At 49.3% G+C, this 14,718-nt stretch overlaps 3 protein-coding genes across 7 annotated transcripts; 2 read left to right on the forward strand and 1 right to left on the reverse strand.

Annotated features, from left to right (window-relative positions):
- The first annotated feature begins 1,252 nt into the window (after positions 1-1,252).
- On the forward strand, positions 1,253-7,196 carry LOC108079855 (uncharacterized). Of its 4 annotated transcripts, none has more exons than XM_017174364.2 (4): positions 1,253-2,360; positions 3,714-3,946; positions 4,012-4,195; positions 4,265-7,196. In XM_017174364.2, exons 1-4 carry the CDS (start codon positions 1,505-1,507, stop codon positions 6,436-6,438), a joined length of 3,447 nt encoding a protein of 1,148 aa, XP_017029853.1. In that variant the 5' UTR covers positions 1,253-1,504; the 3' UTR covers positions 6,439-7,196. The 4 variants fall into 4 exon arrangements, with proteins under 4 accessions (XP_017029853.1, XP_017029852.1, XP_017029856.1 ...); XM_017174363.2 differs by having other exon boundaries at positions 1,254-2,360; positions 4,262-7,195; XM_017174367.3 differs by lacking the exon at positions 1,253-2,360 and adding an exon at positions 3,108-3,646 and having other exon boundaries at positions 4,265-7,154.
- Positions 7,197-7,353: 157 nt separating this feature from the next.
- On the reverse strand, positions 7,354-10,497 carry Cht2 (Chitinase 2). The gene is made up of 5 exons (XM_017174421.3): positions 10,330-10,497; positions 8,970-9,056; positions 8,747-8,911; positions 8,185-8,690; positions 7,354-8,122 (listed from the first exon to the last, which is right to left on the reverse strand). Exons 2-5 carry the CDS (start codon positions 9,037-9,039, stop codon positions 7,445-7,447), a joined length of 1,419 nt encoding a protein of 472 aa, XP_017029910.1. The 5' UTR covers positions 9,040-9,056; positions 10,330-10,497; the 3' UTR covers positions 7,354-7,444.
- Positions 10,498-11,470: 973 nt separating this feature from the next.
- LOC108079889 (DDB1- and CUL4-associated factor 8) lies at positions 11,471-14,629 on the forward strand. 2 transcript variants are annotated; one of them, XM_017174414.3, is made up of 6 exons: positions 11,471-11,899; positions 11,971-12,604; positions 12,662-13,510; positions 13,578-13,720; positions 13,774-14,014; positions 14,081-14,629. In XM_017174414.3, exons 1-6 carry the CDS (start codon positions 11,766-11,768, stop codon positions 14,444-14,446), a joined length of 2,367 nt encoding a protein of 788 aa, XP_017029903.1. In that variant the 5' UTR covers positions 11,471-11,765; the 3' UTR covers positions 14,447-14,629. The 2 variants fall into 2 exon arrangements, with proteins under 2 accessions (XP_017029903.1, XP_017029901.1); XM_017174412.3 differs by having other exon boundaries at positions 11,474-11,899; positions 12,659-13,510.
- Positions 14,630-14,718: the final 89 nt, after the last annotated feature.

The raw sequence follows: 14,718 nt of genomic DNA on the forward strand, positions 1-14,718 counted from the left end.
TCCCGAAGTTAGTTTTCGTTCTTGTTTTTATACAAATTTTAAAAACCTTTCGGGAATTTCAGTATTCATATTACTGAGACTAATAATATGAGGTTTTAAAATTATTACAACCTTAAAAGAAAATTCCTCTAAATATTACTCAGGTGTCAAACAAGTGAAGAAACACATCTCCATTAATCACAGGTAAATATGGAAATACCTGCGGCGGAAACCCGCTGAGCGGTACCAATTCGATTGGGATATTTCAGCGGGAAAGGACAGTAAAAGGGGGTTAACCGAAGTTCAATCAACCGTATAAATATGACGCCACATCCCCCACATTCAACCATAGGGAGGGCTCACTGTTCAAATGGACTTCCTTTCAGCTGGGATCTCATTTAAATTGGATCCACCGATTATATACTCACTCTCCCAAACTCACACACACAGGCTGCAGGTTGTTGTCGCTCTTGTTGTTGCCGATCCAGGTAGCCGAGGCAGGTAACGAAAACAAACGCTCACCTTTGGGCTACAACAAAGAAATTGATTTTCCCTGTTCGGGCTGAATAGTTGTGTTGTTTTTTTCCTGAATCAGTGCAGGGAGAGAAACAACTAGAACCGGAATTCGTTTGAAGTTGAAGCGCGCGCAACAACCCATCAGGCACACACACCAAAGAATGTTTGGAGTTGGAGTTGCTCATTTTCTGAAACCAGGTTTATGGCGATGGATTTGATCAGGAGAGAAATACGTGAAGTGGAAACTATTAAATTGTAGATTAAGTTTCTAAGGAATTAGAAGTAAGTTACTCTATTTTACCATTTTACTATTGGTGAAGTGGGAAAAGGTGAATTGTAGAGTGATTTAGGCATGACATTATCACCCATACATTTTTTATTGTTTATATTCATTAAGAATAAGAGGAAGTAGAAGTAGAAGTTACTCTATTTTACTATTTTATATTTCTCTTTCTAGCAATTATTTAGTGATTTAGCCACGACACTTCACCTAACCATTAGTAATCTTTTTCATGAAAAGGAGCTTAGTCCCTTAATATATACCTCTTCAATAATATTTAAATATTTTATTTTTTGTTCTAACTTCACTAATTTTACCCCGCATAAACCCAATATATGAGTGGGTGTGCGTTGCAGGTTGCTCTGCTCTCCAAGCTCGAACTCCCAGAGGTTCGATCCCGACTCCGGAGCTCGCATCGATCCGCAGAGCCGAGTGGTTCTGGTTGCCCAGTTGTGTTTGAGTTGCGAGCGCGGTTTGTCGATCTTCGAGTCCGCGGCGGCGTCTTTTGTTTTTGTTGGGTGGCTTGTTTATGTTAATCCAGATATATTTATATATTCGTGAATCGCAAAAATTGCAGAAGTAGCCATAAATTTGGCCAATTTATCGGGTTTCGAATTCGGCTTTTAGAAGCGTGAGACCCCAGAGAAATGAGTGTGCAGCATAAGTGAAGAGGTGATCATCGCGGGAAGTGGCAGTTAAAGGGTCAAACCGGTTTTTCGGATAGCAGCCATGGAGCTGCCTCCAGCAACAACAAATGCCTCGGCATCCTTGCAACGTGTCGCCTCCGAGTCGAGTCTCGGCGAGGATCCAGGAGTTCATAGCCAGGCAATGGTGCCTCCGCCTGGCCAAATGGTGGGCCATCACTACCACTACATACAGTATCCGGCTCACTTCCAGCCGCTGCAGCACCAGGAGCAACTCCAGCAGCAGCAGCTACAGTCGCCGCCACAGCTACCCTGCCAATGTCCCTGCTCTTGCGGCCGGGCTCCTCCTCCTCCGCCCAACCAAAACCAGAATGCCTCCATGGCAGTGGCTGTGCTGGTGCATCAGCAGACGCCCAGCCAACAGGAGCTGCCGGTGAGGAGCTCTCCCCTCAAGGCCCAGTCCGCTCAATCCCTGCTCAATCACTCCTACCAGGCTTTGCACGATGATCAGCAGCAGCAGCAGCAGGAGCAACTTCAACTGGACACCTCTGCCGGAGCCGGAAGCTGCGATTGCGATCTGGAATGCACCTGTCCGGCCAGCGGCGGCAACTCCTCGTTGGCCCAACATAAAAGAAGCCTCCTGGCTGACGCCATGCTCGGCGCTGACGAGATCACGGTCAGCGAGTCCGACAACAACAGCACAATGATCAAGAAGAAGAAGCCGCGTTCAGGCGGAGGGGCAGGTCAGCTGCCACCGAAGACACAGCCCACGGGTGGTAGTTGCAACGATATATACCACGACACGGAGCTGGATGGCGTGGGAGGGCCTGTTCCGCCCACTTCCGGCTCGGGTAGAAAGTCGCAGATCCTGGACGACAATCGACCACCGCTGCCGCCACGCCCACCGCCCAGGCCAAGGAGCAATGCAAATGGTTCTATAGGTGAGTCGGGAAAAGGAGTTTAAGAGAGAAAAGAAAAAGAAAATCTAGAAAAAAGAATTTGTATTAGGAGTATCTTTAACTTTTCAGTGGAAAAAATGTCAGTTTGCCAGGTCTAACAGGTGATATGCATATATTTCAGGTTAAACCCTTGCTCAATCTTTGAAGTTTGTATCAGCATAAGTTCTTAAGAAATTAAAGATATAAATTATTATTAAGAAATTCTAGCAATGGAAAGTAATACTTTTTATTGATTTTAATTTCTGCAATAATTATAAAGAATTTGCCAGGGAATATTGTTTGAATTCAAATAATAAATGTTTATCTTTCAAAAAGGAAACATTCAATCTTAATTTAACAAATAATTATTATAGGAACATGAAATAAATTTCAGAAAATATATAAAGCCATTTCCTAATCATTCATTAGTAATCCCCACAAAGTTAATACTTTTCCTTGATGAACCCAAGTAGCTCCGTAGTAAATATATCCTCCGAAAGCTCAACCCCTTTAGGACCTAGTTCACTACTGCCTTTTCATCGCCATTCCGAGAGTGCTGTCTCTTGGTCTCCTCCAGTCTTTGAATCACAGTTTCGCCATGGTCACAGATTTTGGTTTCCAGTGATTTGTCATCCATTGCGGAGGCAGCTTCCGCTTGGCAGTTACTTCCTCATCCGCATATTCTGAGTCTGCGCAGGAGCAGGCTCTCAGTCTCTCACGCTCTCTCTCAAAGTCCTGGAGCTGGTGCAAAATATTTGCTTGGGGGGTTGGCGCTGAGCTAGTGTCAGTCAGGACTTTCAGTTGACACCGTTCCTGTAATTGCAACGCACACTCCGGCGCCACCTCCCAGCTTTTGTCGCTCTGTCTCCAGCCTCCAGCATCCGGCAACCCACTCCAGCCACCAAGACCGCGCAGCTCCCAACCCAACCCAAAACCCATTCCATAAACCAAGCATCACCAGCCCCGAATCTCTGCCAGCTTCCACGGCTGTGTAGATATTTTTCTGTTTCGCTGAGGAGTGCAAAAAAAAAAAAAAGAACGAGGAAAATAAAGAGTGAAAAACGAGGAGAACGTGTTCCGGAATTCAGCTCTTCTCCAGGATGTGTACTTAGATGATTGAGGAGCCTGTTATTGCCTAGCGGAGGAGCTAAAAGCCACTGTTTAAACCGTCACCATGCACGGCTATCCGGTGATGCAGTTCGTGCAGTACAGCATGCCTCCGCCCTGCTCCTGGGTGCCAGCTCCGCCGCCTACCTCCGGCAATGTGGATGGTCACCATCGCGGCTCTGGTTGGGATTGGTTTTCCTGATTTTAGTACTCCAATCTAATGGGGTTTTTCCTGGTTTCTACTTCTAGCCCATCGCCATGGAGCTGGCATCAAGAAGTACGTGGTTTGGTGCCTCATCTGCGGAGGCTTTAGCTGTCTGCTGGGTGTGCTCTTTCTGGGCGTCTACTTCCTGCTCCACTCCTACACCATCACAGTGGGCAATTTTGAGACAGTGCCCACCTTTGTGCCCGCCACTTTGCTTATTCTCACTGGGATCTGTATCATGAGCCTGGCCCGGCGTAGGAATCGCTATAGTTACTTGGTAAGTCTCTCTTTCTGGTGTCTCACCTTAATCCTTTCTAAAATGTATTCTTAAATCCCCTCCAGATTAAGCTTTCTGGAGCCTGCGGCTTGGTTTCTGCTCTGACCTGCGCTTTGGTCACTGTGACCACCACCGTGCTCCACATGAGTCGTCTCCAAGCTTTAAGGGAGTGCGAATATGCCCAGAAGACCCGCACCTGTACATGCTATTCAGATCTCATCGAGTCCCAGGTGGATCGTGTGGATAAGGGTGAGTTAGAAGCTCGGATTCCCGGTCATCTTGGCTTACTCCTCTCCCTTTTTAATTCCCTTCCAGAAGGCGTGCGCCTGGTTTTCGACTCCCTTTCGGATTGCGGCGTGGTCCATGGATCTTTGTACTCCTGCCTGAGGGCCATCTTTGGCCTGTCCGTGGCCGGAGTCCTCATTGCCGTCTTCAGCTGCATGCTGGTTTATCAGCTCCTCAGCCACGAAAGGAAGAAGATGTACTGGGAGCAGCTGGAGCTGCGCTGTCGCTCCTTGTACGCCAGTCAGGCTCCTCCTCCCTCCATGGGTCCCGGAAGAATGCTGAATTGCCGATGCTGCGAGCAGTGCCACGCCCACAGGCAGCTAACCCTGCCGCTGCAGGCCACCGCTTATCCCTGGGATGAGGCCACAGTGGCGGCGGCAGCAGCAGCAGCTGCGGCAGGAGGAGGAGGCGGAGGAGAGCAACGCTTCTGGACCGCCCAGCCGCCGGGCAATTTCTACTCGCCAAATCCCGGCGGTGACGATGCCGTTGGAGGCTGCCGGGGTGGCGAAAGGGGAGCTGGAGGAGCAGGCGGCGGGCGGAGCAGCAGTGGCTGGAGCTGGCCTCGGATGCCCTGGCAACGCACCACCCCAGACGCAGGACGACGCTTTCGTCAGGCAGCCGCCAGTCCGGACTCGCAGTACGGCTTCAGTTCATCCGCGGCGGCTGCCCAGGGTGATGGCAACCAAATGCTAATCGAGGAGCCCGTTGTGGCTGCGGCCTATAGTGGAATGCCGCCGCCCAATGCGTTGCCCTATGGAGTATGGGGTCCTCCGCCGCCGTACAGCGATCCCAATAGCCCGGCCAGAAGGGGATACTACCAGTATCTTCAGCCCACAGCATGTCTGGTAGGTCAACCCGGCACTGCCTCAGTCACCATAACCCAGGAGCAAGTGCATCCCAACATGCAGCACTCGCACATTGTACATTCGCATCCGCAGCAACAGCAGCAGATGCAGCAGCAACTGCAGCAGCTGCAGCGCCTCCAGGGACAGTCGGCGACGCTGGAGCGGATGGACGGGCTGAGCAGCGTGGGAAATGTCAGCACTTTGGTGGCCGCCACTCGCTCATCCGCCTACAAGTCCAAGGCGGAGTACGAGAACACGCCATCGGACAGTGATGGTGGTAATCCGCGAGAGCGTGAGCGCTGCTCTAACACCCTGCCCACGCGGAAGCTCAAGAAGCGGCTGGAGGCAGGCACCGGAGCCAAGAGCATTGGCCCGCAGAGCAATCCCGGCCAGCAGCGGCCAAATGTCCAGCAGCTGTTCGCCAAGCAGGAGCAGCAGCAGCAGCAGCAGGTGGTTCAGGCGAGTGCCCAGCAGGCGCAGCCCCAGTCCGCTGGTGTGGAGAACAATGGCTACCAGGACTCCAACGGAGCCATAGCCAAGGATCAGGCGGTGGGAGCGGACCCCGCCGAGTCGGAGGTGTATTTCGCCGACGTGAGCAGCTGCTGCAACATGTCCGTGAAGAACGACAGCTACTACGACAATGCCCAGCGCCATCAGGGGCACCACCAGGGCCACCACCATCATCATCACCAGCACCAGCACAGCAACTGCAGCCACAGCAGCGGGCAGAGCAACGCCAACGAGGACTACCTGGCTCAGCGATTCGGTCGAGGCAGGGAACACTCTGTCAGGAGCCGGTTGCCCATTCCTCAGACGCGGCGGGAGGATGACTACGAGAGCTCCAACCTAAATATGCCCACTTTGAAGGAGCAACAGCAGCAGGCACAGCAGCTGCAGAAGGAGATCTCGCGCCAGAGCATGTGCTCCGTGGAGTCGGAGGCCAAGACGGAGTTCACCGACCTGTCACCCTCAACGCCCTGTGGCGGCAACCTGCCTTTGCCACCGCCAGCGAACTTTGCCAGTGATCCGCCGACAACGACAACGACGGGTCAGCAGTCGCCCAACTTTGTGGCCTCGTTTCCCTACTCCTCGGAATCGCAGTGCCTGGAGGCGCACCGCCGCTCCACAAAGAACATTCATGAGCTGCTGATAGGCGGAGGCGGAGGAACCTCCTCGACTGGGGGAGGCAATGACTCCCACTACGAGGTGATCAACGACCGGGCGAATCCCTACCAGATGCAGCGCTCGCAGCAGGCCAAGCACAAGGCCAAGTCCAAGACGCGCTCTCGTGAGCAGCTGGACATCTATGGAAGCGGAGCGGAGCGTTCTGACTGGTCGTCGGACGGAGGACATCGCATGTGAGGCACCGAGGACCAGGAAGTGTTTGTCTAGCAGCGGTTTCACCTTCATTGTATTCTGTAAGGATAAGGATTTGTGGGGGGATCATTTGTGATGAGGAGGATGCAGGGCCAAAAAGTGTTTATATATATAAAATCCGTATCAAAATTCTTAAAAAAACATAAATATCCACTCTAAAGTCGCCTTTGGAAGCCAGCTAAGTTTAATATCAATTAAAGCTGTATACTTCTCCTCACAGATCCTCCTGCATGTCCTCCTTTGGTTCAGTATCGTCGCATTTGTAATGTTTGCCATCCATGAAAGGAACTCTAATTCTACGTATTAACCCCTGGGCCCCCATATCCTACCTAAACTATCCCGTGGACAAAGGTCCCGAACACCTTGCTTTAACTATATTTTACGCGATATCCTTTGCCTAGTTTACATAGAACCTATATATACAAATATATATAAATTAATTAACACATATGGTAGCATTGAATTGAATGTTGACAACTTGTAGCAATGATAATCTATGGATATTATATACAAATTATGTTATATTTACCTGCGTATTTACATAGTTGCGTATACACACACACACACACACACACACACCCATATACACAGACAAGAATATATGACTAGTTAGTTAAATGTTAGAGAGCCAGTTAAATTTATTAAAGAAGTACACCAAGTATAACCAAAACATTTTAAACAAAAAGCCGAATAACTGACTTTCAATGGGGGGGTTAAATTTAAAAACGATAAATATCGAAATCGATTAAGCTAGCTAGTAGCAAAACTGGCATAACTGTTATAACATAGCTAGAATCGGTCTATCGAGATCGATTACTAATGCTAAATCCTCTACCGATATCAATTCCATCGAATATCAATTTCCCAGCTAAGCGCGTAAATTCAAAACCAAAGTCTGTGTTTTTGTCTTACAATTAAAATTTGGGCTTTATTGACTACACAATCAGGCTGATGTTGGATATTCCTAAGACTATGGCAGCTCCCTCGATCCTCATTGGGCCAGTCGATGCAGCAACAAGAACACAGTGGTGGCTCCCAGGCTCAAGCTCACCATAGAAGCGCCAGCATTCTTTCGATCCGCCACGCTGCCGTGCGGAATCTCATTGTCAGAGTCATCCGGTTGAGGCTCTGGAGGAGCCAGCTCTTCCAGGGCCAGCCCAGTAGCCTCGTTAATAGTTCTCAGCAGGGGATAGTTCTGGTTCAGTCTCCTCGGCGCTGTCTTTACCTTTGTGAAGTCCGCATACGTATCTTCATCCAGGTCGCAGTTGCCCAAGAAATCGTCCGTATCCACGGACCACACCATCACCCCAGCCAGCCGCTTGGACATGGCATACAGCACCTTGTTGGCAATGGAGCGGGAGCTGTCGTAAGTCACCACATGGATGTCCTGGGTGAAGACGTTCCGCTCGGACTTGGCCAGCATCTGGCTGGTGCTGGGATCCCATTGCTGTGTCCAGCCCGAGGTGCGGTTGCTCAGTGTCCGACAGATTTCGTTGTAGCCCAGAAAGCCGTCCTCCCGCGTGTAAGGACCCCGGAAACCCACGCCATCGCTGGCATCATTCACATTGCCCTCGCCTACTGTTTTGAAGGTGCGTCCGTAGAAGGGCAGGCCCAGGACCAGTTTTGAGGGCGGAGCTCCCAGCTTAAGCAGATAGTCAATGGAGAATTTCTAGGGAAAATATTATAGCTTAGAAGGAGGTTTATACTTAAGTAAGTTTCTTGATCTCTTACCACACTTAAAGGATCATCGGCTGGCGCCGAAAGTGGGGAATTGTAGCCCACCCTGTGGTCCCAGCTGCCATGATAGTCGTAGCACATGATGTGCAGGAAATCCAGGTAGCGGGAGATCTGGCGAACATCGTAGGCCTCATCAATCACCTTCTTGGACGCCCCAATGGCCGAGGTCAGTAGCAGGCCGTGCTCGTCAAATTCCTCGCGCAGCTCCTTGGTCAACAGGACAAAGTTCTCGCGATCCGCAGGCTTGCCCTGCCGCTGCGTAGGATACTCCCAGTCCAGGTCCAAACCATCAAAGTTGTACTTCCTTACAAAGCTGGACACCTGCTTGACGAACTGTCCCCGCAGCAGATCGTTGGCCACCAGCTTGGAATAGTTGGCGGAGCCTTCATTCCAGCCGCCTATGGCCAAGCTGACCTTCAGATGCGGATGACTGCGCTTCAGGCCGGTCAACTTCTCATAGCCACCCTTGCCATACTCCTCCTTGAGGTCCTGCCAGGGATCTAAGGGAAGCCTTAAAAATTAGCATACATCCATAAATCAAACCACAAAAACTCACCCAACGACTTGATGGCTGCCTGGGTGATGTCCAGCCCGGCAAAGGCATACACCACATGTGTGCACAGGCTGGGATCGAAGTTGTCAATGCCATAGGCGCCCTGCTCTGGCCGGTAAATGGCCCAGGTGGAAATGTAGCAAACCACCACCTTATCGTGTGAGGGTCCTGCGGGAATAGGGAGAGGTAAAACAGTTAGCAACCAACCCCTTACTGGGCAACTCACCTGTCCTGGCAGCCACTGAAGCCCACAAGCTGCCCAGCAGAAGGAGCACCCAAGCTCCCTTTAACGTCATCTGTGTGCGGTTGATTTCTAGAGGAGGAGGAGGAGGAACCCAAGCAGAATTGAGTTAAATGGTTTTGCGTGGTTGCTCTGGCCACAATGTTGTGACAATTTGTAATTCCAATTCAGCTCAATTGGCGCCTTAATTAAAAGGGGAAAAGTGAAAGGCAGCCCAGAAGTGAGTACAAGATGGAATGGTAGTATATAGTATATAGCCAGCGTCATCAGAGATCAACAATAAACAAACTGAGATGTCTAGCTTTGCTTTTTTGGGGCTCTTAAATTTATAGGCAATTATTCATGGGGGATTGCCATCTATCAGAGTCAAAGACAAACATAACTGAATAAGTTTATATTTAACAATTAAACAATTCTGGAAAAACTCATATAAAAGCTTCCTGAAGAACTACTCCGTGAATCATTACACTCGATCTTAATATCCCAAATCCCAGCCAACTGACATGACAAAGATGTCTCTTTGTTCTTTTTGTTTTCGATTTCCTTAGGTCTGGATCATTCCATCATTTTATTGGCCATTTATTATAAAAGCAGTCTGCCAATCTGACCTGGTCCAACCTGATTCTCAACTTTCGCCGGCTTTTTCGCCCTTATTTAGCTTGTTTACTTGCAAGTTTTGGTGCAGCGACCAGAACCAAGTTGGCCTGTGAATCATGCGATCCGTGAAGCAAACAAGTTCACCTTGATATCTCGACTCTGATAACGACGGCATGAATAGGCACTTAGGAGATTGTAACTCTTTGTAAAAGCTGGGAAAAATAGGAAGTTGCGGAACCAACCAAAAAACAAAGAAAATTGGGTGGAAAACAAAGCCTAGAGCAGTTTCACTTTCCGGCATGTTTTTTACATATTTTTTTTTGCGCTTGTGCATATTAATTTGTTGTATTTTTTATGTATTTTTTATTTCTTGTCTTCAGGCTTGAGGCAAACCGGAATCTGGCGTTCATCACGAGTTGGGATCGCCGACCAAAGAAGAGTCAAAGCCGCGAGACATGTGAAAACGGAATCAAAATACGAGTACGAAATTGAAATTGAGAGGAAAAAACCAGGCCATAAGTCTGCTCCAGAACAAACATTGAACAGAGATTTAGGGTTTGGAGGGTTGCGCCTGCGCAGCGGAGAGGAAGTGGAAACCCACTTAACGTGGAGAAACCGAGGGCAATGCCAAAACAAGTGCGTTTGTTGTTCTTGCCGCGAGAATACGTTAATAGGCGTTAACGCACGAGTATGTTGGGGGGGTCGTGGGGTTTTCGTATTCCAGACTATGCGCCATAGGTTTTATTACCCGAACTTGAGGGGCTGCTATTCCGATATATGCAACTCCAACACTCGCGACGGCTCGAGACTTCGCACCGCCTTCGAAGGCAGCTCGCTTATAACTGAACTCGTCTCGGCTCTTTCTGGTGGAAGCGACGTAAATTGATACATAGAGCCAGAGCCACTCAAGCCGAACCCGATCCGCCACATCCGCGGCCACAGTGAACCACACCACTCTCCCTCGAGTCGTGCCAGAGACTTTAATGCCAAGTCGCCGAAAAGAACCTAAAAAGCTATGGGAGAGAAAATATAAAAACCAAAAGAGAGCTTTTAAGAGCGAGTTTATTAAGTTGTGAGTTGAATCATCATTAGACATAATATTTGTTCTTATCATTCATGAAAGTAATATATAAATATTTATTAACAATTAAATGGAATTACTTGCATTATTTATAAAAAGGAAACATGAATTAAAGATTAAATATTACTTTTAATTATCATTTCCCAGACGCAGGAAACAATAAAAATTTAGATATTATTTTATAATATATTTATATTATCTAATATTTGCATTATTTAATATTATGAATATTTATCAAACATTTCCCCTTAAGGAATGAATGAAAACTAGAAACGTATCCTACTTCCTGAAGCCGAATGAGGAATACCCTTACAGTTTTCACTGGATTCATGGAATCGCATAGTAAATCTATCATAACTAAGCCAAAAATGCATTAATTTCAATTCGGAAAGCTGTTCTGAGTTTGTTTTTTAAAGGATTATAAATCTGCATACTTAATTTAAAATTTAAAATTTTGACCATTTTTGAAAATTTTAACGATGTAACCCCTTATCGAATTTTGAAAAAATGACTAAAAAATGTTTTTTCCCCGGACATGGCTCAAACGATTCAGCTTTTGACGCTGATCAAGAATATATATGCTTTATAAAATACCCTCAAGGGGGTTAAACTAATACCCCTTGAGGATATTTGTTTGCCCTTATATGGCAGAAATTTAAATTTAAATTTTAAACTTATATTATAAATAATAGAGTTATAAATAATTTTCCAAAACCAAAAATACTTTTGCTGGAAAAACCGTTGGTATATGAGATCACGTAAAAATATCTCAAAATCAAGCATTCCATGCACTTAAAAATCATATAAAATATATAAACATGTGTAAGATATAATCCCCCAAATCCACAACAGAACTCGCAGTGAGAACAAGCAAACGTATTTTTAAAAACCGATCCCAAGGCGCGCCGAAGTTATCGGAGTATCGGCCCAAGCAGCGATAGCAAGTGCCATCACTTGCCTCTTGGACTTCAAAGTCAGAACGTAAACAACTGCGTACACGGAGAAATTTGTAGGAAAGCGCAGCGGCAGGGCAAGAGTACGAACCGCAGCCAGCACACAGACACATTCACAGATCTCCCAAGCTCGTGCCGTAGCCACCATCGATGGACGTGGACGAGGACAGTGTGGCCACTGGGGCGGCGTCCGCCCGCAAGCGCCAGCGCCGCAATGCGGATTCCGGCGACACGAGCGGACATGTCGAGGCTGAGGCGCAGCAGCAGCAACAGCAGCAGATTGGGTAAGTGACAGGCATGTGCAAGAAGCTCTTCTTCTTCGGCTTGGATAACCAATTGATTTTTTGGGCCACAGCGAGGAGAAATCTGTCAGCGTAGACAGCGTCGGGAACAACAACAATAACAACGAAAAGGGCGATATGATGAGCAAGGAGCGGGCCACAGCTTTGGAGGATAAGCAGGAGCAGCCAGAGGCTACGCCAGAGGAAGAGGTGGCAGGCCCCTCTTACCAGATGTGCCAGTTATCCTCAGAGGCCGCCGTTGCCGTGGTGGCCAACAACAAGAGAAGCCGCACCAGCAGTGCCGCCACCAACGATAGCGATTATGAAGAGGAGGAGGTGGCACAGCTATTGCCACCTATTGACTCTGACACCTCGCATGAGCAGGTGGCAGAGCTATTACCACTAACTGACTCTGACACCTCGCCGCGTTTCAACCAGCGCCATATCCCCCGTACACGCTCCTATCGCCGCATTAGCGTAGAGCTCTTGGCCTCGGTTACCGACTCCAGTAGCGACAGCAGCAGCGATGCCGACGATCCAGGCGAGGCGTCGCCGCTGCTGGAGACCGCTGACGCCGAAAGCGAGGTGGAGGAGGCAGTCCAAGAAGTGGAAATTGCAGACGATGCTTCTTCTTCCAGCTCTTCCAGCGACAGTAATGCCATCTGGCGTCAGTATGATTTCTCCAGCGATAGCGATTCCACCATTGAGGTGAGCAGGTGACCACCAGTATAGAGATTATCCGTTATTAATCCTCCCCTTTAGCAGGAGGACGACGGGGTAGAGTTCCATGACACGGAGCCCAATGCTGCCGATCGTGAGACCATCGACTTTGCCGTCACTGAGGTCATGTGCAAGTGCAAGCCTGCCTACAGCTGGATCAGCGTCCAGGAGCTGATGCAGCGGGAGCACAATATCATCAACCGGATTGGTTGGCGTGGCGGTCACACGTCAACCCATAGCTTTGCCCAGGGCTACTATGGCTCCCGACTGGTGATTGAGCAGATGTCGCTGCTGCACGAGATGTCCCAGCACTCGGGTTGCGTCAACTGTCTCAACTTCAATCGCTCCGGCGACCTGGTGTGCTCTGGCTCCGATGACCTGAACATCATTGTCTGGGACTGGGCGAAGAACGAGCCGCGTCACAAGTTCCGCTCCGGTCACAGCATGAATATCTTCCAGACCAAGTTCATTGACAGCGCCGGCTGCTTGGACATAGTCTCCGCTAGCCGGGATGGTCAAGTGCGTCGAGCCGTTGTTCCGCCATCGGGGGGCATTACCAAACCCACACGCCTTTACTCCCACACGGATGCAGTGCACAAGATCGTTGTGGTGCCGCTCAGTCGGCACGAGGTGATGAGCGCCGGTGAAGATGGTGCCATCAAGCACTTTGATTTGCGCACCAGCACCGAGGCCACCACAATGCTGCGTTGCGTCCACCAGAACCGGAATGAGCGTGGTGGAAGACGGCGAGACCGGGTGCGACTGTTTAGCATTGCGCATCATCCGTTTGCTCCCGAGTTCTGCGTCAGCGGATCGGATGACAATTTGCGGGTCTATGACAAGCGCAAGCTGACGAAGCCCGTCCATGAGATGACTCCGCGCCGGCTTCAGGATGTGAGCATGTGCCGATCGCCAGGCCAGGCCAAGTTAATCTCTTTTCTCTCTTCTCGTTTGTGCCCAGACCGCGATCACGCAGATTACGTGTGCCGTTTACAATCACAGCGGGAGCGAGATCCTGGCCTCCTACAGCGATGCGGGCATCTATCTGTACGACAGCAGGAACTACACGGAGGGTGAGACCCTCAACTGCTACGAGGGTCACATGTAAGCTGTTCTCCTCCTCCAATTAGCCTCCACTTAATGCTCCTCCTCCACAGCAACAGTCGCACCATCAAGGGCGTCAACTTCTTTGGCCCGCGTTCCGAGTACATTGTCAGTGGCAGCGATTGCGGCAACATATTCTTCTGGGAGAAGCAGAGTGCGGCTATTGTCAACTTCATGAAGGGTGACCATGCCGGTGTGGTCAACTGTCTGGAGCCGCATCCTTGGATGCCAGTGCTAGCCACCTCGGGTCTAGAGCATAAGGTCAAGATCTGGACGCCCAATGGGCCAGGCAGCGTAGGTTCCATACAAATGTATATTAAACCAAGATTACCCCAAGAATTTGCTTTTCCCCCCATAAAGGTTCCCAATGAAGACACTCTGAAGCTAGTGCTTCAGCGTAATTTCCGGCGCAATGTCATAGACACCGATTTTGACATCAATCAGTTCCAATACTTTATCCGTCAGTTCCTGGAGTCCAGCCCGGGTCCCCGTAGAAATCGTCGTGCTCGACATTCCGAGCAGGAGCAGGACACCAACCAGCTACATCAACATAACAGCAACAGCAGCAGCAGCACCACCACAAGCAACGACTCCAGCCCCGCCCATCCGGGCTCGCAGCAGCAGCAGCCGCGGCGCCGCAGTAACAGCAACAGTTCCGACGGCTCCAATGGCGATGGAGAAGCCGCCGCTGCTGCCCTGGACACACTGCGCTGCCGCACGCAGTGATGCTGTGTGCCTCCAAAGACCCCGCCGTGGGATGGGAGCTTCTGAAGCCCCAAAGTCCACGGCTTAACTTTTTGTTGAATTGAAAAAGCGTTTCTGAAGCTGTGAATTTATAATCGTGTAACACATAAGTGCGCATATATTAATTTTTAAAATGGTTTAATAAACACTCACTGAGATGACGAAGTTGCAAGGCTTTATTTGGGGGGATATTTGTATTTAAAATGGAATCCCAGGCGATCTGGTAGAGGCTGGATCCTGGAGGCACTGGCTCG

Source organism: Drosophila kikkawai, chromosome 3L, assembly GCF_030179895.1.
Source record: "Drosophila kikkawai strain 14028-0561.14 chromosome 3L, DkikHiC1v2, whole genome shotgun sequence".
Classification (NCBI taxonomy): Eukaryota; Metazoa; Arthropoda; class Insecta; order Diptera; family Drosophilidae; genus Drosophila; species Drosophila kikkawai.